The sequence below is a fragment of the Carassius gibelio genome, chromosome B16, assembly GCF_023724105.1.
Source record: "Carassius gibelio isolate Cgi1373 ecotype wild population from Czech Republic chromosome B16, carGib1.2-hapl.c, whole genome shotgun sequence".
NCBI classification, from domain to species: Eukaryota; Metazoa; Chordata; class Actinopteri; order Cypriniformes; family Cyprinidae; genus Carassius; species Carassius gibelio.
This window is the reverse complement of record NC_068411.1, coordinates 14,791,226-14,814,858: the sequence shown is the minus strand read 5'-3', so window position 1 is coordinate 14,814,858 and position 23,633 is coordinate 14,791,226. Positions and strand designations below refer to the sequence as shown.

The following is a 23,633-nucleotide window of genomic DNA, read 5'->3' as shown; positions in this document are numbered from 1 at the left end:
TTCCACTTTTGTTACTGTATTTTTATTTCATTTATATTAGACTCTGTAGTGAAAAAGGATGCCATTCAAAAGGAGCATTAAAACATTGAAACTTATTTTTTAAGGGTTAACACCAGGTTGATAGCCAAGAGAAGGGACCGATGCAATTTCAAATGTATATATATCTATATACGTATATACTGAACTTGTCTTTGACACACACACACACAGACACAGATGGTGTTTGCAAGATGTCCTGATGATTATTGCTGCTTACATTGTGGCCATTGCATTGCAAATGGCAAAACGCAGTTGTATTGCTCAGAGCCAGCAGAGGAAACAGACACTAGCCCTCAAAAACGTTTCACAATTTTTTTTTTCTTTGATCATCAAAATGCATTAACAATCAAACGTTTATACAGTGAATATATATATTCATATATTTATATTATATAAATAAATAATCATATAGTATCAGAGGGTACACAAGGTAATACAGAACTGCCACTTATAAAATAGGGTCCTGTCAAATATAAAAAAAAGAAAGAAAAGTGAAGAAAAAACTGCATAATCATACAAAGAAATTGTGCTATGTATCTGACTACATGTAACAATATAAAAACTCAAAATAAAGTGGTTATACATTTAAAAATAGACCACTACTGTAACGTCAATACCATCTTGTTTCCACCAGCTATGTACAGCATGACACTAGAGGGAGCGGACCACTAAATGAAGCACGCAGCTTTTTCTGTCTGTTACACCCAAATGACTCAATGGTACTGACGTTACACACAGATATTTAACATCTAGAGTTTTAAATTAGTCTCTCGTCTCATAAAGTGTCCATCCATATGAAAACTAAACCTTGACTATTTCTTTCTTTTCTACTATACAGAAAAATAATTAGTGTGAGTACAGGTTTCTTGAATGGGACGGGTTGGAGTGTGATTGACCGCCGCCGTAGCCAGTTAGCATGCTGGGAGAGTACTGTACTTCAGAAAACCGCACGGAAGAGGAGTCCGAAGAGGAGCCGGATCCACGAGTGAAGGAGAGAACAAAGGAAAGAAAAAAGTATAGATTCATTTAAAAATAAATCACCAGTGCATACTCATATACATTTTAAAATCGTATATGTATCCTACCATTGTTTTCTCACAATATGTATTTATACTCTTTACTAAGCCCCGCCCCCTTAGTTACTGTCACTCACCGAGCCAAGCTTTTCAGAATGTCCCATTGGACAATCTGGACATTTTTTTATTTTTTTTTTGTAAAATGTGTTAGTGATTAAAATTAAATGGATATTGTTTCTATATAAAAATTTGACAATGCAAATTTCTTTTTGTAAATAATTTTTTAGAAAATATGAAAATATACTGTGTCCTAACATATACTACTGTTGGAAAGTTTAGGGTCAATACATGTTTTTTTTTGTTTTTTTTTGTTCTTTTAAAACAATACTTTTATAGGAAGGATGCATTAAATTGACTGAAAATGACAGTAGACATATGATAAATTATTATGTTATTAAATATTTCTATTTAAAAAGTTCTCTTAAACTTTTATTAATCAAAGAATCATGAAAAAATGTTAAGTAGCACATCTGTTTTTAACATTTCTTGAGAACCAAATCAGCATATTAGAATGATCTGTGAAGAATACTTGTGAAGTAATGATGCTGAAAATTTTTGAATCACAAGAATAAATTATATAATTGTAATAATATTTCTACATATTACTGTATAACTTTATTTTTGTATCAAATAAATGCAGCCTTGGTAAGAGAATAAGAGAAAAAAAATATTACGGAGCCCCGCACATGACATGCAAGAAAAAATAAATAAATTGTGTTCACGATTTACTAATTCGTTCCCTCAATTTACTAAAACATGCACAAGATTACTATAGCGTTCGCTCGATTCACTATTGCGTTCGCTCGATTTGCTAAATCGTGCACACAATTTATAAATCGAGTGAACGTTTGTGTGCACGTTTTAGTAAATTGAGTGAACGAATTAGTAAATCGTGCACACAATTTAGCCTTATATTTTGTCCTGCGTGTCTTGTGTGGGGCTCCGTAGATTATATCACAAAATAGCGAAAGTTTGTCTGATAACATGGTGGATTGCAATTGGCCAGTAACATTTTAAGGCGGGGCTTAGTGCATGGTCATTTAGTCTGACCCGTGTGTCAGTCTGTGTGAATCTTAACACAATGAATCATGAGAATGCCACAGATCGCAGAGATGTGACAAAGACAAGGGAACTCACAGAGGGGGGTGGGGACTGCCTGTCACTCAAAGGCAGGTTCTCATAACCAGGGTTGCCATTGGAGGAAACGTTTGGAGTCCTGCATAGAGAAAGAGAGAGGCGCAGAGAGGAACCAGGAGAAAGGAGAGAATGACATGCCACACCAAAGGGCCACAGGGAAGGATGAGAGCCAGGAAGAGAAAAGGTGGAAGAGAGTTAGAGAGATGTGACATTTTCACTTTCTGAATCTTAAGATCTTTTTTTCGAAAAAGACACAAAAAGATATTTAAATTGAGGAATGAATTCAGGGAATTTGTAATGTAGCTAAATTTAGAATATAGAATTTGTATTTCTTGTAAGACGTTCATTTTAGAGAACATGGAAATGTGAATGAAGTGAGAAGAAGTGTTGATGTCAGATCTAATTTGATGAAAACAGCAAATATGATCTTTCAAAACGGAATAATTGAAAGAGAAAGAAACGGGGGATGTTAAAAAGCAGGGAGAAAGAAACAGCAAGGTAGACTGCAATAGATCTGAAAGAGGGATGTAGTTTGGACAGCATGATTTTTTGACAGTGGACAGAAATATCGGACGGGGCGGGACTTTACCTATATTGTGCATCGTCTCTGATTGGAGGATCTATGTCTGTCTTGCAATGACGGACAGACCGATAGACAGACACACAGACAGACAGAGCTCTTGGCTAGACTGTGCTTGACATGTAGACCTGTCTGTGTGTCTGTCTGTGTGTGCATGTGTTTGTGTCTGTCTGTCTGTCTGTACGCTCCATCTAACTCCTGCCTGTCTAGCTGTCTGTGTGTGACTGGAGCTTTATGTGTTTGCCTGCGTATGCATGACACTTCTTTCTGCATTTTTATGTATATGAGCCCATAAATGTGTTTTATAGTGCAAAGGTCATTCATAGTGCAACCTTGATGCACAGCTGCTCAAGAATCTTATGAATTTCATCAATATATTGATTAAAAAATTTTAATGTACAAAACTGACAAATAACATACATATTTTTTATTGTTTATTTAATGTTTAATAATTTACACTACCATTCAAAAAAGTGTTTGAAAGAAGTATCAACAATGAATGCTGCATTTATTTGACCGAACATACAGTAAAAACATAAATATCCTGAATCATTACTATTTTTCTATTTAAAAATATATATTAAAACGTTAATTAAAACGTTATTACAAGGCAGAATATTCAGCATCATTACTCCAGTCTTCAGTGTCACATGATCCTCCAGAAATCATTCTAATATGCTGATATGCTGCTCATATTATTATCAATGTTGAACAGTCGTGCTGCTTCATATTTTTGTAGAAACCATGATGCATTTTTTCCCCCAGGCCTCTTTAATGAATAGTACAAAATAAATAAAAGCATTTATGTGACATAGAAATCTTTTGTAACATTATAAATGTCTTTGCTTTTACTTTTGATCACTTTAAATTCTTACTACACCATACTGTAATAAATAATAAATTGATAAATAATTATTAAGAGCTTAAATGTATTTTATTTTTTAAATCAACTGAGAAGCATTTGGAAAATTTAATTGAAAAATAATAAAATGTTTTTTTTCTTACTGTATTATTTTATTGTAAAATGTATCTAGTAATTAAATTAAATAAACAGTTACGAATGTGTATTTATTTGTCAGTTTAAAAAAAACAAAACATTTCAGTTTTCAGTTAATAAACTGATATATTATTCCTTCATTTTATTTTTAAGTGGCACACCTAGTACTTCAGACAATTAATAAATAATTCAAAAGGAAACAAATGGATGTGTGCTGTTCATCTCTGTGTGGGTGATCTACACAAGCTCATGGTGGTGTATGGGTACCGTCATTCTGTCTGTCTGTCTGTCTGTGTGTCTGTGTATGTGTTACTCACGGTAACGGAGGCGCGCTAGAAAAGGGAGGAGTCCAGCCGGCCCCCTGGTAACTATAGAAGGGGGGCAAGGCCCCTCGCTGGGAGCCCGTGGCCGTCTGTCTACGTGCCTGATGAGAAGTGAAGGGGTCCTCGCTTTCGCTGTCGGAGTCCTCGTATTCCTCTGAATCGCTATGCCATCCCATGAGAATTACGCAACAAAGAAAGTGAAAAACAGGTCATGAAATAAGTACCGTATACGTTTTATATGCCAAATGTTATGTGCAAAACAAAGGCTTTAAAGACATTTATTGAAAAACCTCTCTTAACTATATGTAGATATTGTCATGAAATCAAATAATCCCAGTCTAGAAGTAATCCTTTAATCTGTCTCGCTCCTCTTTGCCATTTCAGTAATCTATGCATCTGCCATCTAAATGGAGTTTGTGCTCTGAACACTTGTGCTGCAATCAAACACTGCAGCCACCTCCGATACTTAAAACAATTGGATTTGCCAGCATCGGGCACTCGGAGGGAGTGTACAAAGTCAGGCTGAAACGATAGTACATGACTGAGCTTTCTGAACTAATGGTTATAGTGACATTATTACCATATCCAGATAAAAGGAGTGAAGTGCTTTTAAGCACTAATGCCATTAAGTTGAGATCATATTTCTCTCATCTGTGCATTGCTGATGAGTGCAGTTGTCAGTATTTATTCTGTTACCACAGGCCCATTTATGATAAACTATAGTGGAGCTGAGTTGACCCAGACTGAGCAGCCCACCTCCTTTAACGTCTGGATGCTTTTTTTGTTGAGGATGGAATTAGGTAACTTCTTTTGCATTAAAAATCTGAAATATTTAGATTCCCAGTGAGCATCTTATTATTCATTTTAGAGATGCATCCTAGATAGTAATTTGACATATATTTAGCAGACATTCCCTTGTCTTTGGTATTTCCCTGTGTATAAAAAAATAAGCATTTAAAGCCATACGCACATTCTGCATTCAGAAATACAGTGCAGCGCAAAAGTCTGAGACCACTTTACAAATGTGTTCTTCAAAAACAAACAAACAATAAAAAAATTTGGATATTACAAAAAAATAATATTTGACAAAGAAATATATGACAAACAAATGTAATAATCGTAAATAGTTTGTCAGGGAACTGCAGGGGGTTCATAAGCTGATAAAGGTAATTATTATTTAAATCCTAAAAATGCTCAGTTAAAATAAACCAATAAAGAATTTAAACATAAACAAAATAAAAACACTTAGTAAAAAAACTATAACAATTATTATTTTTCAAATAATAAAAATGTTAAGTTAAAATAAATAATAAAAAAAATAAACAAAACACTAAAATCTATAATAAAATAAAACAAATTAATTATATATTTATAATAAAACTATAATATATTCTAAATTTATTACAAAAAAATATATATTTTATTTACCTGCATGTCATGTGAACAATAACTGACATCAGAGAACCATGGACATGCAAATGTGTGTACAGAATTAAAAATCTGCATTAAAAAAAAAGTTGAAAATACCAAATACTGAAAAAGAATGTTTACAGAATTGTCAACGACATAAATATAATTTGTTTATACATTTTATATTTCTCTCTATATTTTTTTTTTATAATTAATAAATACATAATTACCATGGTATATAAATGTTATATTATGATATAACAATATTTCAGTCAAAAGCAACACTACTTTTTATGCCCCTCATTCGTCTTAACAAATCAGAATAACTAACCACATGAATATTATGCCATGAAAACAACAGCAGATGGGATGTTGGACGGGGTGGAGGGGTGAAGTTCACCTCACCTGTGGAAACTCCTCCAGGCTCCAGGGAGGGAGCATAGAATAGCTGTGAACGCCAAAGCCGAGAGAAACGAGTACAGCGAAAGATAGAGCAACCCCTCCATCCCATCATAGCACAGGCCTTTCAGAGAGTCCACATAATCCTGAGAGAGTGAGGTGAAAACAGTAGTAGATTTGCTCATCAAGCTCAACTGCAGAGGTGTCTACCAAAGCGTTTTCCCCCGCTGCTAGCGTTGTTCTCAATGTGAGTGCTGTGGTTTTTAAAACGCCAGTAGCGTGCCGAGCGCTGAGCGTTCATGTGTTTTTAATTTTTCGCTCCGAGAGTTGAAGAAGGTTCAACTTTGGATAAAACGCTGCGCTCATCACTGTCACTTTCTAGTCAGCTAACCAATCAGGGTGCAGGAGGGGCGGGGGAACTCCACTATGATCAACTGTAATTTTGTCAAAGCAAGGATCAGAGTAAGTACTCTACATTGTGTCAACATTAAGTCAGAAACAAATTATCAACCAAATCAGATACTAGTAACAGTTTAGCGGATATTCCGTATCACAGCAACCAAAGCGTCTCAACTGAAAAAAAAGGCTGCATTACAAAAAGTTCTCTTAAGCGCTAGCAACTGGGTGTTTTCAGCTAGCTAAAAACGCTTTGGAGGACACAGGGCCTCACTATCACTCGCAGTCAGGATGAGCTGGAAGACAGCTGGCTATGGTTACCTTGTTCAGCCCTCGACAGTTGAGAAGTGCGACCAGCTGGTGGAAGTTGCCCTCAGTGGTGTTGAGGATCTGCTGCACCTCCCTGAGTGACTTCTAAAAGGGAAAATAACACAGAAGCTTAGCGGCATGTTGCATCCACGTTACTGTACGACTATTATTGATCTTTGCTGGCAGTGGAAGCGGTGTTAACATACCTCTGCCTTTGGAAAGCGTGGGAGGGCGTCTCTCTCCAGACTGGACAGGTGAGAGTGGATGCTGGAAAGCGCTCTCTGGGACTGGGTCAGTATCTTATGCCAGTTCAACAAACAGAATTGTGCTGATTTAACTGAATTTCACAGGCTAAAAACTGTAACTGCATGTTTAATTCCCCACAAGGCCTGTTTCACACCAAGGGTATTATAGTTCACTAAAACCATAACAAACCATTACTAACAGTACTTCCATTACTTGATTACTTGAAATACAATAAATGTTAAGTATACTACTGAATGTGGATAACCAAATGTTAATATATAACTCAATACTCAAAACTGGCAAGGCAAAATTACCCATTTTCATTTAGTTTCGCTTTATATACTAAAATAGCTAATGAATGGGAAAATAATAAAAAAGACATTATATTACATAGACTCAAACGGAATTTTTTTTACAAAAACAGTACAAAAATTACTAAAACTTATTATATTAAAAATAACAATTATTATAATATATATACAAATGTAATAATATATAAAAATCTAATTTAAAATATTAACCACAGTATATAAATCATACTAAAATATTGTTTCACACAATATGCATTATTTAAGCACTGAACTTTTTTTTTTTTTTTTTTTTTTTAGAAAAAATAGAATAAATTTGAGATTGCTTTTATGAAGCAACATGATAACTCTCAAAGGCTTCATAAAAGTATTATTTGTGGGTAAAATATTAAAGGAAATGTTCACTACGCTTTCTTTTTTCTATAAAGCAGCAGTTATATAATGCATCAGAAATGCGGTTAGTGCGAAACTGGCCTTTCTTATTTCACTGTCCTTATAATTTCCTTTTACGACATCAAATTCCATTCTTCATTCAACAGCTCCACAAAAACACTGTTAGTCTAGGTCTTGATTACAAAATCTTGATTATAATGTCATAATCCTCTTTATTCTGTTCATCCCCACAGTGACACAAATGGCATTGCTTTTTAATCTTAATCTGTATTTTGTGACATCATTATAAATTCTTATATCTGGGGAATTCTGCTTTGTGACATCATCATTAACATTCTATTTTCATCAGACATCACAGTCTGCAGCACTATGTAACGAGATTGCACACCTGTTGAAAAGGGCTGCTCATTTTCCTGCTGCAGGTTAGGTAATAATCCAGGATTTCTATTTACAGAGAAGAGAGAGAGAGAGAGTGAGAAAAATAAGATTGAGGACGTGGGTAAGACTGCGTATGCGTCAGAGATGAAGGCAGATGGACAATTTGTTCTAAAATTTAGTGAGCTGTATCACCGCCTACTGCCTACATGGACTTTTTTTTCTAGGTAAATCATGGTTTGTGTATAAAAGTGTTTTTGTATTTATTTATTTATTCCCTGTGTGTTGCGCTTGCAAAAATGCGCTCTGTGCGAATATTCTACTGTCACTGAACCTAATAAGGTATTTAAATGTAACCATTAAACCAGTAAACCTTATATGAGTTTTAGAATTCATTTAAACGACTATGGCGTTTTTTGTAAATCCGTGTAAATGGGAATTGTTGCGAAACTTTAAAAAAAAAGCAAAGAAGAAACCTTCCTGTTTTCATTACATTGTTGTCACGTAAACGTACCCTAAGTGACTGATTTGGAACACTACATATGAGAAACGCAAATTAAGTTTTACACGGGAGACACAATTTCGCAATTTGTGACTTTAGCATCGTTACTAAGCTAACATTGCTATACTATAAATAAGAACATGCATATGCACAAAAAATATCGGGTAAATTAACCCATTTTAATTATATGGAACTACGTTATTGGTTGTTTTTAAATGTATTTTATATTAAATATATAATATATTATTAATTAAATAAATGTAATTTATTTCACCTCATCCACCATCTTTGATTTATTGTTTAATGGAACTTGATGCAATGCCTTCCCCACAAAGAATGCTGTGATGCTGAATTATAATTCATCTCAAGTTAAGTATTTTAGGTACCGCACTTAATTAACCTGCCTTTTTGTACAGCCTTCACATTGGGAGTGTAACTGATGCCCTACAATGCTGCCTACACAGGCAACTCAATAGGTTTTGAAAAAGAGCTTTACTGCACCTGTACTTGTCCTAGAGTTGAAGTGAGTGGAGTTAAGTACAAAAGTGTTTGGGTCAAAGCAAAAATCACTCAGGGCCTGAGAAAGAGAGAGAAAGAGAGAGAGAGAGAAAGCAAGAAAGGGAATTGAGCAAAAGAAAATACAGAAGAGAGATGTTAGTAGTGTGACACAGTGACCAAGTGACATACTTCCCCCAGTCTCTGTCCCACGGCTCTGACTGCTATTGATCTACAGTATTCACTGACACACATGCAAACTGCCCCCATAATCTAATTTTTTTCTCATCTCATCACTCAACCAGTTTTCCACCTTTCCTCTTGTCCACTCTGCACTGTCTGTCTCTTTAACACACACTTGCTTTCCTTTATGGAATGTCGGCATTTAATCAAAGTAAATAGGACTCAATGTTACCAAGAGCTTCACAGGAGGACTAAAGAGGGTCAGGAGAAAGAGAGGGAGAGTGACTAAAGAGGACAGAAAATGTATGTGTGTGCGTATGTATTATAAAGAGGGAGCACTAGGCAATTGTTACTGCTGGCTGGATTTGGACAATGAAACACTTGTTCTGAAGGCCAGCAACTGCCATCGCTTCCTGTCACTTTCTTTCTTTCTTTGGTATTAAGATTTTGGGTTAGGTTTATATTGGTGACGCGTTCATTTATCCTTCATAAACACATTCATAAGTATGGACTTCATTTTTATGCACAACATCAAAAACAAAGTAATATTTAGAAAAATCATTACAAATAAAATAACTAATTTCTATATTAATAAATTTTGAAATGTAATTTATTAATTTATTTCTGCCATTAATCCAGCCTTCAGAAATAATTGTAATTCTTTATAAATCAATAATATGTTTATTTGGTACAAAAGAAACATTTCTTATAACCAAGGCTTAATATTTTTGCGTAAATAGAAATATAAATGTCTTTCCTGTCACTTTTGATTATTTTAATGCATCTCTACTGAATAAAATAAATTAATTCATTTTACAAAATCCTATTTGCATTTGTAATTTTACAAGTAAGTCCATTACTGCTGTATTCCTCTCTGAAACACTCAGCATCACTCTCTCACTATCTTCTTTTCTTTTCCTGTTGCTTTTAAGACCTCTTATGCTCATCTGCAGCATCCCCCATCATTTTTTTTACGAAGAAACACACACACACTCAGATGCACACATTGAATCTTTAATCTCTGCCCTATTTTCCTGCCTTTCTTGGGACTGTGCCATGACTGCTGAGTTCCCAGAGTGGCAAACCTTTTTCTCTATTCCTCCCTCTTTCATAAGCACACAATAAGTGACTGAATCTTGGTAGCAGTGACCTTTTAAAACTTAAAAAGTCACATTCACAGAGGTTTGGCTGGATTTTCCAGTGAATACAAATGTCTTTGCAAAGCGAGCGCTGACACACTCTCACACACACTCATTCACACACAGATGGCGGTATTCACTGCTGGATGTCCGCTTGCAGAGAGCTGTTGTTTTTATGTCGGGATAGACGTTGTCTGAATACTCACCACCACTGTGGCTGTCTCCAGGCCTAGAGAACCCCAACTCAGAAACAGAGCCAACCAGGCCAGCACTGTCATCCTGCAAAGGAGTTCAAACACACACACACACACACATTTTTACCATCTGCCTCTCTGTGCCAGAGTGCGTGTCAGTTAGCAAAGATAAAACCTATTTTCTGCAAGCATCTTGGGGATTTCAGATACATAATAAACACACTACTGTGAACGCTTATGTTTGATTTACATTTTGCAAGAATGCTGTGTGCATGTCAAAACTACTAAACACTTAAATCAGGTCAGCAGTGATTGTTACTCACAGAATAAGTAGCCAGCGGGCCTGTTTGGCTAAACCCAGAAGAATAAAGAAACACACCAACAGATCCAGTAAAAGCAGCAGCACGTACGACAGCCACCTAAACAACAAACACAGACATCTCAACACGGTGAAAGTCCAAAATACATTAGATTATACAGATAGATTGAGAAAATGTGCTACTGCAAAAATCCAATTTATTTTGCATTATTTTCTTATTTTTCCCTTACATTCATAATTTATTCCTCTTTTCATTTGCATAATGCAAGGAATGTGCTGCCACATTTTTACAATCTCAGGGGAAAAAAGTGCAAAAACTGTACTTTGTCACTGGGGCAGTACCCTCAAAGAGACACGTTTGTACCTTTACAAAGAGGGTCAAAAGAAGTCAATTTGAGGGAACTGCCCCAGTGTCAAGCTGTAGTACCCCTCAAGTTAAATGTTTTGCACATTTATTTTTCTGAGAGTGGATAATACATACTGAAGAGAGTTTTCACAAATATTAGGCAGAACAACTGTTTTCGACATTGATAATAAGAGGAAATGTTGCTTGTGCCAGTCTGGCTCCTGAAAATTCAGCTTTGCCATCATAGGAATAAATTACACTTTAAAATAAAGGGATAGCTCACCCAAAAATGAACATTTTGTCAGTTATTACTCACCCTCATGTGGCTCCTAACATGTAAGACCTTCATTCATCTTTGGAACACAAATCAAGATATTTTTGATCAAATCCAAGAGCTTTCTGACTTTGCATTTACAATAATGCAACTGACACGTTCAAGGCCCAGAAACGTAGTGAGGAAGGACATCGTTAAAACAGTCCATGTGACATCAGTGGTTCAACTGTATTCTGAAGTTACTAGCATACTTTTTGTACGCAAAGAAAACCTGGATGCCCTGCATCTTGTTTGCAAGCAGAAGAATGCACACTCATACACTGTAGTAGTGACATGAATGCGTGTTGAAGATTGACACGGAAGAGAAGAAATTGTTTATTAATAAAGACTTTGTTTTTGTCTTCTTTGTACACAAAAAGTATTCAAAACATTTTGGTAGCTTCATAAGATTACGGTTGAATCACTGACGTCACATGGACTATTTTAACAATGTCCTTACTACCTTTCTGGGCCTTGCTGTCTAGTGAGGGTCAGAAAGATCTTGGATTTCATCAAAAATACCTTAATTTGTGTTCTGAAAATGGCCAAAAAGGTCATACGGGTTTTGAACAGCATGAGGTTGAGTGATTAATAGCAGAATTTATGACCATCTAAATATATATTTAAACATAAAAACTAAGATTTGAAAATCTTGAATAAAAAAATCATATAAAGGCATTGGATATCATGATGTGATATATTAATCAGTTGAATATCAGCATTTATAAGCAGTGAACTCACAAACTTTTTCTTTTTCTATTAGCACTGATGCCTTTGATGTCTCCTCACCTGTAGTCTTCATTCACCATGAGTGTGTTTGCTGCCCAGCCAGGAGAGAAGGGTGCAGGAATGCTGTTGCTAGATGGACTAAGAGTGGGGGCTACAGAAGGAGGTGCTGGGGTAAGCGCTCCCACTATGCTTTCACTTCCATTTGCCCTGTAAAACCCATCTGCAATGGGGATCAGACCTCTTCCCAGTGTCAGGTTGGAGAGGAGAGAAACGACTCGCTCTGACAGACGCCTGCAGGAGCGTGTGGGCACGAGTGCCGGCTTGTGCCCACTGAACACTTCCTCCATAGAGGTCAAGGGCCCTGAGACAGACTGCTGAAGCCCAACTACAGTGTCCGAAACCTGGGTATGCAAGAGGAGAATAGCTTTTGCTTTGAATCTTGGCATTAACCTAATGCATTTGTATCCAGATCTGACATATGAACAGACTAGCTTGGAATACAAAAGAAAAGAGTAGTGGAAAAGATAAGTGGAAGATAAAGGACAATGGAATTGAGTTGAAAAAGTTGGAATGGAGGGAGAGGGTCTTATAAGAGTACAGTAGAAGTAAAGTAGGTCATTAATCAGATTGACATGCATTCATTGATTGACCGACCATATGAGCAACCAGCTAAATCAATATCCAGAGAGGGTTGTATCTCACTCGTTCACACACAAACACGTTAAAAACACTCTCACTCTGAATTCCCCCGATCGCTTACTTGCAATCACAGTGTAATAAAACCATTTAGTGCGTTTTCTGAACGTCCTGCATTTCTTATGATCCCCTGGTGCTTAAGGAGATTGATGGAATAAGCTTTTGTGTATGTATGTGCGTGTGTGTGTTCTCACCAGAAGATCGATGGAAGCCAGTGTGTAATTGGCAGTGAGCAAGGATGAGGTCAACTGATACATCCCATCGTTCGCCTCACTGTTGCCGTAGAAACCGATGCCTATGGCAACACTGCAAAAAGCAGAAATATGAGAGAAGACAAAGAAAGAGAAAGTGAGAGGGAAGAAAGAGAACATGAACATGTAATCAAAAAAGGGAGAGAGGAAAACAAAATGAGACATATTTAAGATAGATTATGTACATTTACACTTACGTATTAAAGTTTGGGGTCTGTAATTTTTTATGTTATTGAAAGAAGTCTCTTATGTTCAACAAGGTTGCATTTATTTGATCAAAAAAAAAATATATATATTCCCAAAGCTAAATTTTTCAGCAATCAATTCTTCAGTCTTCAGTGTCACATGATCATTCAGGAATTGTTCTAATATGCTGATTTGGTGCTCAAGAAACATTTCTTATTATTAAAAATGGTGGAAAAAATTGCGCTGCTCAATATTTTGTCTGAAACTTCTTTGTTAGATAGAAATTTCAAAACAGAAGCATTTACTCAAAATATAAATCTTTTCAACAATATTTAAATATCTTTACAGTCACATATGATCAATGTAATGCATCCTTGCTGAATAAAAGTATAAATATTTTAAAAAGAAAATCGGATACCAAAATTTTAAATTGTAGTATTCATATTAAATGGTTTCAATGCAAACACACTAAAGAGCATTGGAATCCAAATCAACATCACTGAAAATCCACTCATTTACATATCTATTTCACATTCAAATATTCAGATTAATGCCTGGGCCAGATGCTTGTCCAATCCTTTCCAACCATATACCAGATCTCAGCCTTTCGCTAACTGTTTGACCCAGATTAAGCCAAAGAAGTGTATTTTGAAATTATAACCGCAATGTAAGCAGTAAAGGTGTGTATATATGCTGTCATCTGTAAAACAGTGTCTAGCTTTTAAATCCTTCAGAAAAGAGGTCAACATGGATGAGAAGGGGGTGATGTCATGGGGGCGGAACACGTGCTGCATTAGAATGTTTGCATCATGCACAGAGCAAACCAAACCAGTTCTCACAGAAACAATGCTAAATTGCACAATTTATGTGTGACTTCAAGAACATTAATACATCATTCTGATGGTTCAGATCAATGAGGCATGAAAATGAGGCATTGGGTTTTATATTCATAGCCCTGAATATATTAAATGGGTTGGTTTTCTGCCAGTTTATGTGCACTGAGCGAACATAATTGAAGGAAACCATCCTTTGCGAATGTGCAAATGAAACAGTTTTCTTTAGAACAAAGCATGATATCTTTATAATGCAAGTCTAGAGGTGGGGGGGGGGTACTGTTGAACTTTTACAGATATTGGCAGTAAGTATAAGGTTGCTGCTAATAAGAGAAGCCCTGAACAGTTTTCTTATTCTCTGTGAAAGCACAATACGGTGCGAGTTAAATACAGTTGGGAACATTTTCTGCTCTGTAATTCACATGTGTATAAATTGAATTGAATCGAGCACAAATATTGTCTATTGTGACTGCACCTTTACTTGAAAAATATAAAATATAATATTTGCATCATATGAAAATCGTGCCAGAAGGGCAAACCATAAAAGCATCACAAATCTTAAAGATGTGTTTTGCAGTACTGCTTCTATTATCTTTTGAATTAAAATTTTCTGTTCAACAGAGAGTAGTCACTGGCATCTTAAAACGACTGTCATTAACAGGCATTACCAACACAATGTGACTGCTGCAACCGATACCCATGTGACACAGCAGATGCCCCGCCCCTTTCTGCCGCTGTATCCATGGCCACCGCTGGCATCATCGTCTTCCTCCTCGTCCTCTGCATCCCGGCCGCCCTCACCACGACGGCAGCAGCAGTAGTGGATGAGGAAGGAGAGAACTACAAGTAACGAGAGGACCAGTGCAATGGCAGAGAAGCTGGAGAGGACCAGAAGAGTCTGTGGAAAGAGAGGATGGAAAATGAGAAAGAAGAAAAGACAACCAATCATTATTACAGTATTAGCTGGTCTACCACAATATCAGATTTTAGATGCTGTCATTGGTTTAAAAAACAAAAAGCAAAGGATATGAAATCAAGAACTGAATCTGATCATCATTAAACTCAAAATTTTAAACTTCAATTTTAGGGTTCACTTTCAATGATTATTGTTCAAAGTTGTAAATAACACAAAGATTATTGGAGTATGTTTTACAAGAAAACACTATTTCAGTCTGTCTGTTTCAGAATTTCAATTCAATGTGTTAACAGCAACCCAAAAGAAATGTAATATATGACAATACAATATATGATATTGAAACACATTTTACCTATAAGGGGATATTTAGTTTTTTCATTCATTCAGTCTCTGGGTAGATGGAGATAAAACACATTCCCATAGTAAAATGTGTATATATGTATGGTAATAATAATAATAATAATAATAATACACACACACACATACACACAAATTATATTTGTTCGTATATGGTTTTGTATTTTTTTATAATACATACTAAATAATATCAAAATGTACTGTTGTGTTATCACATGTATAAACATGCATTGTATGGGTTAGTTATATATGTTACTATATGAAAATATTCTAATTTCTAATAGATTTTATATGTCTGACAGTATATTTTATATATGGAAATGTAATACATGTGCATATAACACAGTTTCATACGGGAATGTCTGAGTGCAAATAAGAAAATCCTGCATTTTCATTATAAAACTGAGCACAGAATACACATACTGCACAGCTGCATAGCTTTCAAGCACATGCATGTATTGTATAGAAAGCAGTGTGACATAAAATGGAGGATGTCTCTTTAATCTTGTTGGCTAATACAGCATGGATGCTCAACTCAAAGAGAGAGAAAAGGAGGTGTAATTAAAGCTTTCCGCTGGATTCAAACGCATATAGTGTATTCATGTTTCATATACTATTCATCTTTAGTCTGTTCCCAATCCATCTTCCTCAGTTTCTCTCTCTATCACTCTTTTTTTCCCCCGTGGTTTCCCTCTCTACTTTCTCTTCCGCTCACTCATCCCTCACTGTTCTCCCCCTTTCTTTCTTTTTATCCACGCCACTGGATCTCTATTAATAATCTGTGACCTACTTAAATACATTCACTGCTTTTCCCTCCGATTCTCTCTCTTGTTTTTCATCTCTCGCTCCCTCTCCTCTTCGATGATTTTCCCTCTCTTCCCAATACCCACTAAATATCCACAAGTATTTCGCTCACTCATTTCTCTTCACTTCCATCTTTCTTGCTCTCTCACACTCTGTTATTTCCCAGCACACCTTTCTCTTATCATCTGTGTCTTATCCTGTAACCTATTCAGGCATCCAGCATAATCTGGCTTGGCCTCTTCCAATTTTTTTTCATTTGTGGTGAAGCTATCTTTTTCTAAGAGTAACATCATAACGGCTGTTTAATTTCTGCTTTACTAATATTATGAAATGGAATTTAACCAAATTGAAAAAGGTTAAGTACACAGTCTTTTTCCTTTTTTTTTTTTGCTTAAAATGCTTCACGACCACAGTTTAAGATATTTTAGATTTAGTCCGAGAGCTCTCTGTCCCTCCATTGAAGCTGTGTGTATGGTATACTGTCCATGTCCAGAAAGGTAAGAAAAACATCATCAAAGTAATCCATGTGACATCAGAGGGTCAGTTAGAATTTGTTGAAGCATCGAAAATACATTTTGGTCCAAAAAGAACAAAAACTATGACTTTATTCAGCATTGTCTTCTCTTCCGTGTCTGTTGTGAGACCGTTCAAAACACTGCGGTTTAGTGATATCCGGTTCGCGAACGAATCATTCGATGTAACCGGATCTTCTCGAACCAGTTCAACAAATCGAACTGAATCGTTATAAATGGTTCGCATCTCTAATACGCATTAATCAACAAATGACTTAAGCTTTTAACTTTTTTAATGTGGCTGACACTCCCTCTGAGTTCAAACAAACCAATATCCCGGAGTAATTCATTTACTCAAACAGTACACTGACTGAACTGCTGTGAAAAGAGAACTGAAGATGAACACCGAGCCGAGCCAGATAATGAACAAAAGATTGACTCGTTCACGAGTCAAGAACTGGTTGCATCGGTTTTCGGATCACCAGTAGTGATGAGAAGTTCGGTTCTTTTCCGCAAACCGGTTCTTTTGGACAGTTCGATTCAATAAACTGGTAGAAGAAAATGGTTCACCGGTTCTTTTGCACTCGACATAATGGCGTCATTGGCGATGATTGCCCTTGATTTAATCCTTCGGTTTTCCTGCGCTTATAACATTAGCACAGAATGAGTTCAGAATAAATCACCAAAAGAATCAGTTTGGTTCAGACCCTCTGTGTGTCGGTCTGCTTCACGCTGAATCATGCAACACATGCGCAGTATCATCAGCTCCTCGGAATCGGATGCGTCTGACAGAAATGGTGAAAAAGTTAACAGATTAAGTCATTTGTGGATTAATGCTTATTGGAGACGAGAACCGTTTCAAACGATTCAGTTCGATTTGGTGAACTGGTTCAAAAAGATCCGGTGAAATCGAATGATTCATTCGCGAACCGGATATCACTAAACTGCAGTGTTTTAAACTCTCTCTCACAACAGACACGGAAGAGAAGACAATGATGAATAAAGTTGTAGTTTTTGCTATTTTTTGACCAAACTTTATTTTCAATGCTTTAACAAATTCTAACTGACCCTCTGATGGACCCTCACATGGACTACTTTGATGATGTTTTTATTACCTTTCTGGACATGGACAGTATACCGTGCACACTGTTTCAATGGCGGGACAGAACTAAATCTAAAAATATCTTAAACTGTCTTCCGAAGAGGTCTTACGGGTTTGGAACAACATGAGGATGAGTTATTATTAATAACATAATTTTCATTTTTGGAGAAGTATCCCTTTAACAGACTTTTAAAAATCTTCCTATGGGCACAAGAACAGGGAAGATACTTCTTGAACCAAGGCCAATGAAGAAGCACTCTACATTGTTTGTCCCTCATTTGTCAAACAAACAATATAGCAAACATATGCATTATAATAGTTGATGTTGCACTGTCAGGCTAGTTTTAGACATAGGCTAGATGTTTTGATAGCACCACATATGGATACTTTGCACCTTTTTTTATGGAAAATCAATCATTGTCTCTGCTTGCATCAAGGGGCATGTTATTCCTATTTCTATTTGAACTTTTTACACTGAATTAAAATATATTTATATATGCTAGCGAATATGTGTCTAAAACGTTCTTATTAGTTATGTTCATATGTCACGTTAGAACTAGCAATGATGGCTTGGACTGTTTCTGAGAAGGAGATAGCTTTTATATAGAAGTTCAATGAACAAGAAGTTATATTTTAGTATTTTTAATACTAATATTTAGTATTTTAGACACTATATTGCCAGTTACATTGTCTGTTTTTTCTCTGTGATGAAAATAATTGCAAACAAAGTCACAGAGCAACACATAGAACTTGTGTTTCATTCCTGAATGCAGAATAATTCAGTGTTTTAAACAAATCCATTGAATGAACAATTCAATGACTCATTCATAAAGAAAATTGCTTGGTTTGTTCCTTATTTAATCGGTGTATGGTTAAATTGGTTGAATAAATAAATCAGTGATTCACTCATGAATCATTTGTCACCACCTAACTGGCATTATAATGTTACTATACATAACCTGTCACTGAAATGTCTCCTCCTTAGACTGAGAGCCTTTCTGGAACGTGCAATCACAAACAAGCATTTAATGCTTTCTGAAATGCATCACAGTTCCTGTCCTAATGTGCTGGACATTTATACTCATATCTTTTATCAATATCTCACTGATGTGGAAACATACACTCATGTATATAAATGTGTCTCTATCATAATGGAGTTATCATATTTACATCGGTCCATCATGCTTTTAGTCTCTGATATTGCAAGTCTATGGTTCTTTAGTCACTAAACATCAGAGAATGTGAGATACAAACTCATTTTAAGCCAGTACATCTTTAAACTGCAGACAGAAAAGTGCCTTTAATGGTTTTGACTATAACGCTTCAGTTTAGTCTGTCTAAGAGTGAGTGAAAGCTGTGAGTGAGAGTATATTGTGCAAGACGAGGTAAAAAAAAATACTCCTGACAGCACGAAAAAAGACATTTCTGACTGTTCATACATTATATTGCATATATGTGATATAATTTAGACAAGATGAGAGGGTGCACCGAAAAGAGAGAAAAAAGAGAGCGAGACAGAAATAAATGTGTTGCTCCAAATGATGAGCACACCCACCACAAGCTGTCAGGTGTGAAAATTGTTTCTGAGAGTGAGAAACAAGGAGAGAGCAGGGGAGAAGTGAGCGGGAATGAGAGAGAGGCTTACCTGCTGATACTCCCAGCTGTCTGGAGTGAAAACGCTGTCTCGGGTCTGCAGGGTCAAGTCCAGGCGAGGAATGGCATGGCATAACCGGACCCATATCGATGGGCTGTAGTTAGGGACAGGTGCTATGGCTGCCATGCCTGCCTTAAACCACCTCTGACTTTCTCAAGTGTCTGAAAAGGATTGAGAAATCTAATTATACGGAGAACACACTAAGATTGGACTGAGTCGGCTATATAATATCCTATACATCACTTATATAGATATTTTTTCATTGTTATTGTTAAAACTGTAGAGATAACATTTAAAGTTTTTACTTGTATCCTAAGACTACGGAGTATATCCACTTCAAAAATTATACAAATCCATTATAAAATATATATTATTATTAAAAAAACCTGCAATAACATAAATAAAGACTGAAATAAACCACTACAATATTTTTGTCTGAAACAGATTTAAATGCATTATATTACATAATTTGAAAATACATTTTTTGATATTTGTGTTGTGTGCATATTGTTTATTCTGTAGAATATGTATGTTATTTGTATAAATGTAGCATGTGGGCTACACTTTTTCACTTATTACCTTTATATAAGGTTGAATGACTATACAATTATTTGATTCTCTTTGATTTTTATCACACATCAACATATATGAAATCTTTTGATGTGAAAAAAGGAGGGAAAAAATGTCACCCCCAAAGACTCTAAACAAAGGAGAGCAAGAAAGAGCAGAATATAGAAACAAAGAAAAGTAGGTTAAGTAGAAACATACACACACACACACACACACACACACACAAACATTCATTACCAGGACTGAGGTCCACTGGGAACACAACATGGATTAAGTGATTAGATCATCAGTGTTAAGAGAAGAGGTTTCGAAGATAGCCAGACACTGAGCAACCATTAGATGTCATGAAAAATCAATACATAAAAAAGCAAAAAACAAAAACATTATGGGGTTTTGAGGGACTATATGCACTCTAAAATTATACAAAGGGTGGCATTCACCAACTAATATCATTATTTCTTCATGAGACATACTTCACAAAAAATGATTACCTCATCTGGGCATACACATTGTGAAATCATCATGTCCTCATGATGGGACTCATTATGACATCATCATGAGCTCATGATCCTATATCATGTATATCACTAATAACTCATCACTGACCCAGTGTTCCTTAATTACTTCATGGGATCTATGTGGGACCATTTCATTAACTTTATAACCTGATTTTGATTTATAATCAACTGCAGTATACATACTAACACTATTAAACTTCTGTAAACTTATATACTGCACATTCCAATGTTACTATGACCTGATTAGGATTTATGGATTTCAACATCGCTATGAAATAAAGATAGGCCTATTGAAATATATTAATTATTATTATATTTTTTTAAATTATTATTAATTTAACTAAGAACTACTCTTTGTATAATTTCTGCACAGCTATATGCATAAAACAGAAGAAAAGAAAAGAAAAGCTTTTGTTCCAAATAAGGTCTACCCAAATCACACTTCTTGCACTGTTTGGACAAACAGGTAACCCTGGCCTGCCTCAAAATTCCATCATTGCCAGAAGATGGTTGATCATTTGATTAACAGTGTGAGCACTAGCTCAAGTTTCAGTCCTAAGCTCTGGATACGTCATCTGTCATCCACTTCATCCTCCCAAAACAGTTAACACATCACATCGCTAAATTAACAAGAAACTGCAGGCTCCATCACAAATAACCCTTACACTAGTGTCTGATGGGTTTTGTTCATAATGATGTCTGAAGGCTATTCGAGAACATTACCAGCATGCAGTGGGTCAAGACAATAAGCTGGTGAATTGTGGTATAATTGGTGCGGAATTATTATGTTTCCTCTTTTCGAAAGCAAATAGGAATAAAAGCCAAGTTAATGTAAAATGGTGTTTTGCAGACCGTGACTCAGACTGGAACATACAGCACCTCTGAACATGATGCATTCTGTCAGCTTGTTATAAGGATGGCTCGCATTGCATAACGGAAAGGCAATAATGCGAGTTCGGAAATGGAGCAAGGAAGAAAAATGTTGTGCAGAACAATAGAACAATTCTTTCTTTTCGGCTCTGGACTGAATAATGCTTAGCATCATCTATCCAAAACCTTAACTTCACTATCCACAAGATAAATCAAATAGGCAAAAAAAAAAAAAAAATGCTTCCAGGATAACTAATGATGTCATCAAGAGGGGTTGTCATCCAAAATAAGCCATTTTTAAGCTCACTGAAAACTCATTAGATTTTATGGAATTGCCACTTTATTATACTACGAGGAAACGCTCATCTGTGGCTTAGCTCATTTCATGAGCAATAAACTATAACAAATGAAATGTTCACAAAGTGACATGAGTATGATAATGATATATTATTATGTGTATCCTGTAAATGATTGCAATGAATAGATACAAAATCTTAAATTATAATAGCTAATAGCCTCCATGAATATTCAAAGCTTGAAATAAATGCCCCTGGAAAGTAATAAAACTGAAATCACTGTCCAATAAAAGACCTGACAGAATGATACAGTTAGTCATACAGCATTAACAAATAAAAGGAATATTATAAATTATAATACTCTGTTGAAGTACACTGACTGCTCTCAAACAACTAAACCTGCTCGTGTTTTCTGACAAAATGTTTAGATATACACCAAAATGTCAATATTAAAATCACACTATTGACAGAGCCAGCCATATATACATGTGTGCTTGAGTGAAGGCAGTTTCTGCTGCTGCTTTTGTTCAGAACAGACAGATGGTCCAAATGAGGGTCCAGACAAGTTCATGAAGGTCACTGGGGGCCATTTCTTTGTATTAGGATTTAGTTGTGTGTAGTGTCAGTGACTAAAAGAGCTCATTATGAAGGTATCTACAAATATACAAATATATCCACATAGCAGGACTGATGCTAATCTTATAGATATCGATGAAACCTTAAGAATGACAAGAAGCAAAATAGGACAGAATTGACAGCTGACTGCACATGTGTGAGTTGACCCGGCGAGAGACCAATCGGTCTCTTTCTCTCTGGCTGACTTAACGTTACATACTTGTTTATGTCAATGATATCGAGTCATATTCACAGCGCTTTGTCTTTTGGACACACACTGTGAGAATCTTTTGTTTGAATGTTCTCGCGTCATAAATTAACTGTCATACGTTTAGCACGCAGACCAATTAACACGGTAAATGAACCTCACAATAGGCTATAAAATTTTATATGGCACATTTTAAAACGGTTGCCCACCTTAATTTGCAGCAGCCTAATGTGGGTGCTTCCACGTCAGTCACGCTCGTGTGAATTTGTTTGCGATTAGATTGGTTTACTGAGACCGCTGACCGTTGAAACGGTTTGCATCCTGAGTGGAGAGATCGGTTGTATAGGGCTTCAGGAGAAAACTACAGTATTTTCAGGTCCAGTCTGCGCCCGGTCGCTGATGGATGATGGGAAACAGGTCTTCGGAGAGAGGCGAGACCCCTGAGGGAGGTTTTATGAAGAGAGGAACGACTCTCGACGCCTATCCGTCAGTTTCGCTCTTGATTTGAAATCCGCGGAGAACTTGCATCATCGTCCACAGTCGCGCGGAAGGACGCCCACAAACATTGAAATAAAAGTAATAATAAAATAAAAACTTACGAAATTAATTGTTCTCAGTAAGAATTCGTGTACAAAAACAATCCACAACTACGTCGTCGATGCCGTTCCCACGCAAAATAAATGTTCAGTCTGCAAAAATAGCAAATCCATAACATCCATGGGCAAATGAAATCCTTACAGTGCAGCGTGTTTGTTTAAAATACTAACAACTATGGATGATAAAAAAAAAAGCTATTCATATTGTGGGTATATTTATTTTAATTGTACCATATTCAAACACATTTGAGTCTATTTTAAGTAAGTGAATGGAAGATTTAAATTGGTGTGGTCCTGAGGGTCCCAATGATCAGGACTGAACTTGGCTCTCCCTCTCCCTCCCTCTCTCTCTCTCTCTCTCTCCCTCTCTCTCTCTCTGTGGGTGATTGTGTGCAAGAGGCAAAAAGGGATGGAGGGATGGAGGGATACATGTACTGTATT

General features: G+C 36.1%; 1 protein-coding gene across 6 annotated transcripts; it reads right to left on the bottom strand.

The window, feature by feature from the left end:
* On the bottom strand, positions 1–23,512 carry ttyh1 (tweety family member 1). 6 transcript variants are annotated; one of them, XM_052578378.1, is made up of 15 exons: positions 22,806–23,512; positions 19,511–19,680; positions 14,843–15,072; positions 13,099–13,210; positions 12,269–12,609; positions 10,825–10,920; positions 10,514–10,586; positions 8,992–9,067; positions 8,002–8,057; positions 6,873–6,965; positions 6,679–6,771; positions 5,968–6,107; positions 4,147–4,314; positions 2,253–2,331; positions 1–974 (listed from the first exon to the last, which is right to left on the bottom strand). In XM_052578378.1, the coding sequence occupies exons 2-15, from the start codon at positions 19,643–19,645 to the stop codon at positions 951–953; spliced, it is 1,716 nt and encodes a 571-aa protein (XP_052434338.1). In that variant the 5' UTR covers positions 19,646–19,680; positions 22,806–23,512; the 3' UTR covers positions 1–950. The 6 variants fall into 6 exon arrangements, with proteins under 6 accessions (XP_052434338.1, XP_052434336.1, XP_052434342.1 ...); XM_052578376.1 differs by having other exon boundaries at positions 1–969; XM_052578382.1 differs by having other exon boundaries at positions 4,254–4,314.
* Positions 23,513–23,633: the final 121 nt, after the last annotated feature.